Source organism: Corvus brachyrhynchos, unplaced genomic scaffold, assembly GCF_000691975.1.
Source record: "Corvus brachyrhynchos isolate BGI_N302 unplaced genomic scaffold, ASM69197v1 scaffold542, whole genome shotgun sequence".
NCBI classification, from domain to species: Eukaryota; Metazoa; Chordata; class Aves; order Passeriformes; family Corvidae; genus Corvus; species Corvus brachyrhynchos.
In genome coordinates this window covers 1,378,039-1,380,321 of record NW_008236766.1, presented here as the reverse complement: position 1 = coordinate 1,380,321, position 2,283 = coordinate 1,378,039, and the positions used below count along the sequence as shown (strand labels likewise).

The window sequence follows — 2,283 nt, the reverse complement described above, 5'->3', positions numbered from 1 at the left end:
TATTTTATTTACATCTTTCAGTCTGCATCTTTCCTCCTCTGTTTCAGGATGACTTGGTAAAGATTTGTCTGCATAATAATCTGGTTTCCAATTTTGCTTCCAACATTCTTCAGTTTAGTATCTAGTTGATGCTTTGCCAGAAGTTAGAGAGGAAAAAAGTCCCAGTGTTTGAATCATTTTACCTGGAGTTTCAGAAGTAATTAACCGAAAAGAGATGACAAACACGATGTGCATTTACAATAGGGAAAAAAATGCTATATTCTACAGTGTCAGCAATTCTCATCTTGCTAGTATGTACAATTTTCTAGTGAAAGGGTTTGAAAAAACAAAGGACTCCCTCATCTGGCACCAATGCCCAGAACAGCAAGTTCATAGGCCTGACCAGCTTCTCAGGGCATTAAATTCCTGAATTATCAATTGCAAATATTAAAAGAGCTAATTACATGGTTTCATGAAATAATTTAAAATAATTTGTTTCCAAAAGAAATAAATTCTGAGTAAATTATAGCTTGGCATGGAATCTGCTCATGATTTGAAGCTTTATGTGGAATCTGACCACAATTTATAGTTTGGATTATTTCCTGCCACTGGATTTGGCAGGGGCTGTACTCGTGTAATAGTATATTAGACTACTGAGATCTTAACTGAGTCATCAACTTCCCGTAGACACTTGCACTGTAACATCAGTGAGTTTTGTACACGTAGCAATAAAGCCATGCTTTTACGAGCTCTGCTGTGTGCTGACCTGTGCTGATCTTCCTCTTGGCTTTGGAAAGATCAGTGATCTCGGGAAATACAGTCTGTAAATACCACTGCTATGAAACAACTGATCTGCTGGATCCTGTATGAGCAATTTTAAGAGCTGTTTAGTCACGGAGTAATCAGACAAACGAGGCTGAAGTTAAATCTGAGTATCCAGCTCTCCCAGGAGAGCTTCCTTTCTAGACGACCCTGAGGAAGAGTTGGACATTTACGAGCAGACACAGCTGGAAAAGGGACGAGGGGGTGTCACCGTAGCTCCCTCAGCCAACCCGGCTGCCCAGAAGCTTATGCAATGCGTGTTGTCCGCAGGGTTCCAGTGTTCTCCCTGGAGAACTGTCCCTGTAACACTCTGTGCTGCCCGGGCACTTGGAAAGTTCAGGGATCTCCTGCTGCCAGAAGATTTTGCAGAGGAAAAGGTGCTTCGAGGTCACATTCGGCTTGAACGCGAAGGAATCCGCGAACAGTGGGACATGCCCCGCTGGCTTTTCTGCGAGATTTCAAGCCTTCTTACTGACAGGAACCGACGTGAGGAAAATCCTGGGGCTGATAGAGAAGTTTTCCTTCTTCCCGGGAAATAAGCTTTCTTTTCGAACGAGAGGAACAAACCCAATAAAGTTCCCCTTTTCCTAGAAACCCGACACTGTTCCAGCGCCACAGCCAGAAGCGCCGAGGGGCTCCCGCCTCCCGCTCCCTGAGGGGAGATCCTGCTCCCTTCACTGATGTAAAGCCATTGCCGAGGGAAAACGAGCTCACAGACGGGTTTTATCCCGCTGCCCTCTGGCACGATCGGCGCTGGTGTGTCCAGAGAAGGGAAACGAAGCTGGGAAAGGGTCTGGAGCACAAGTCCTGTGGGGAGAGGCTGAGGGAGCTGGGGGTGTTTAGCCTGGAGAAAAGGAGGCTCAGAGTGGACCCTATGGCTCTCTGCAACTCCCTGAAAGGAGGCTGTAGCCGCGGAGGGTCGGGCTCTTCTCCCAGGAAATCCGCGACAGGACAAGAGGACATAGCCTCTTGAACTTCCCCTCGTGTGCCAGGGGAGGTTCAGGTTGGACATCAGGAGGAATTTCTCCAAAGAAAAGGTGATTAGACAATGGAACGGGCTGCCCAGGGAGGTGGTGAAGTCACCGTCCCTGGAGGTGTTCAATGAACGACCGGACGTGGCACTCTGTGCCATGGTCTGGTTGACACGGCGGTGTTCGGTCATAGGTTGGACTGGATGACCTCAGAGGTCTTTCCCAACCTAATGGATTCAGTGATGTGTGTGCCTTCTCCGCAGCCGGGCCGAGGAGCGGGCTGCTACCCCGCCGCCCCGCACCGTATTTACCACTACTGAGCGCATCCCCGTTACCGTATATACCCACATGGGTACGCCCAAAAGGCGGTGTTACCGTATTTACTGCCACTAACCCGCCACCACATTTCAAGGACGTGGAGCCCAACACGTGCTCCTGTATACCACGGCAGAGCCGTAATGCCCCGAGAAAAGCGCATGCGCCGTGAGACGGCGGGGGCGGGAGCGCGGCC

General features: G+C 49.3%; 1 protein-coding gene across 1 annotated transcript in view; it reads left to right on the top strand.

Annotated features, from left to right (window-relative positions):
• The first annotated feature begins 2,230 nt into the window (after window positions 1-2,230).
• The window catches only part of TMEM41B (transmembrane protein 41B), a 12,449-nt gene continuing 12,396 nt past the window's right edge, over window positions 2,231-2,283 (top strand). The window contains exon 1 of the mRNA XM_017727345.1: window positions 2,231-2,255. Coding sequence (XP_017582834.1) covers window positions 2,231-2,255 — 25 coding nt within the window. The remainder of the gene's footprint in view (window positions 2,256-2,283) is intronic.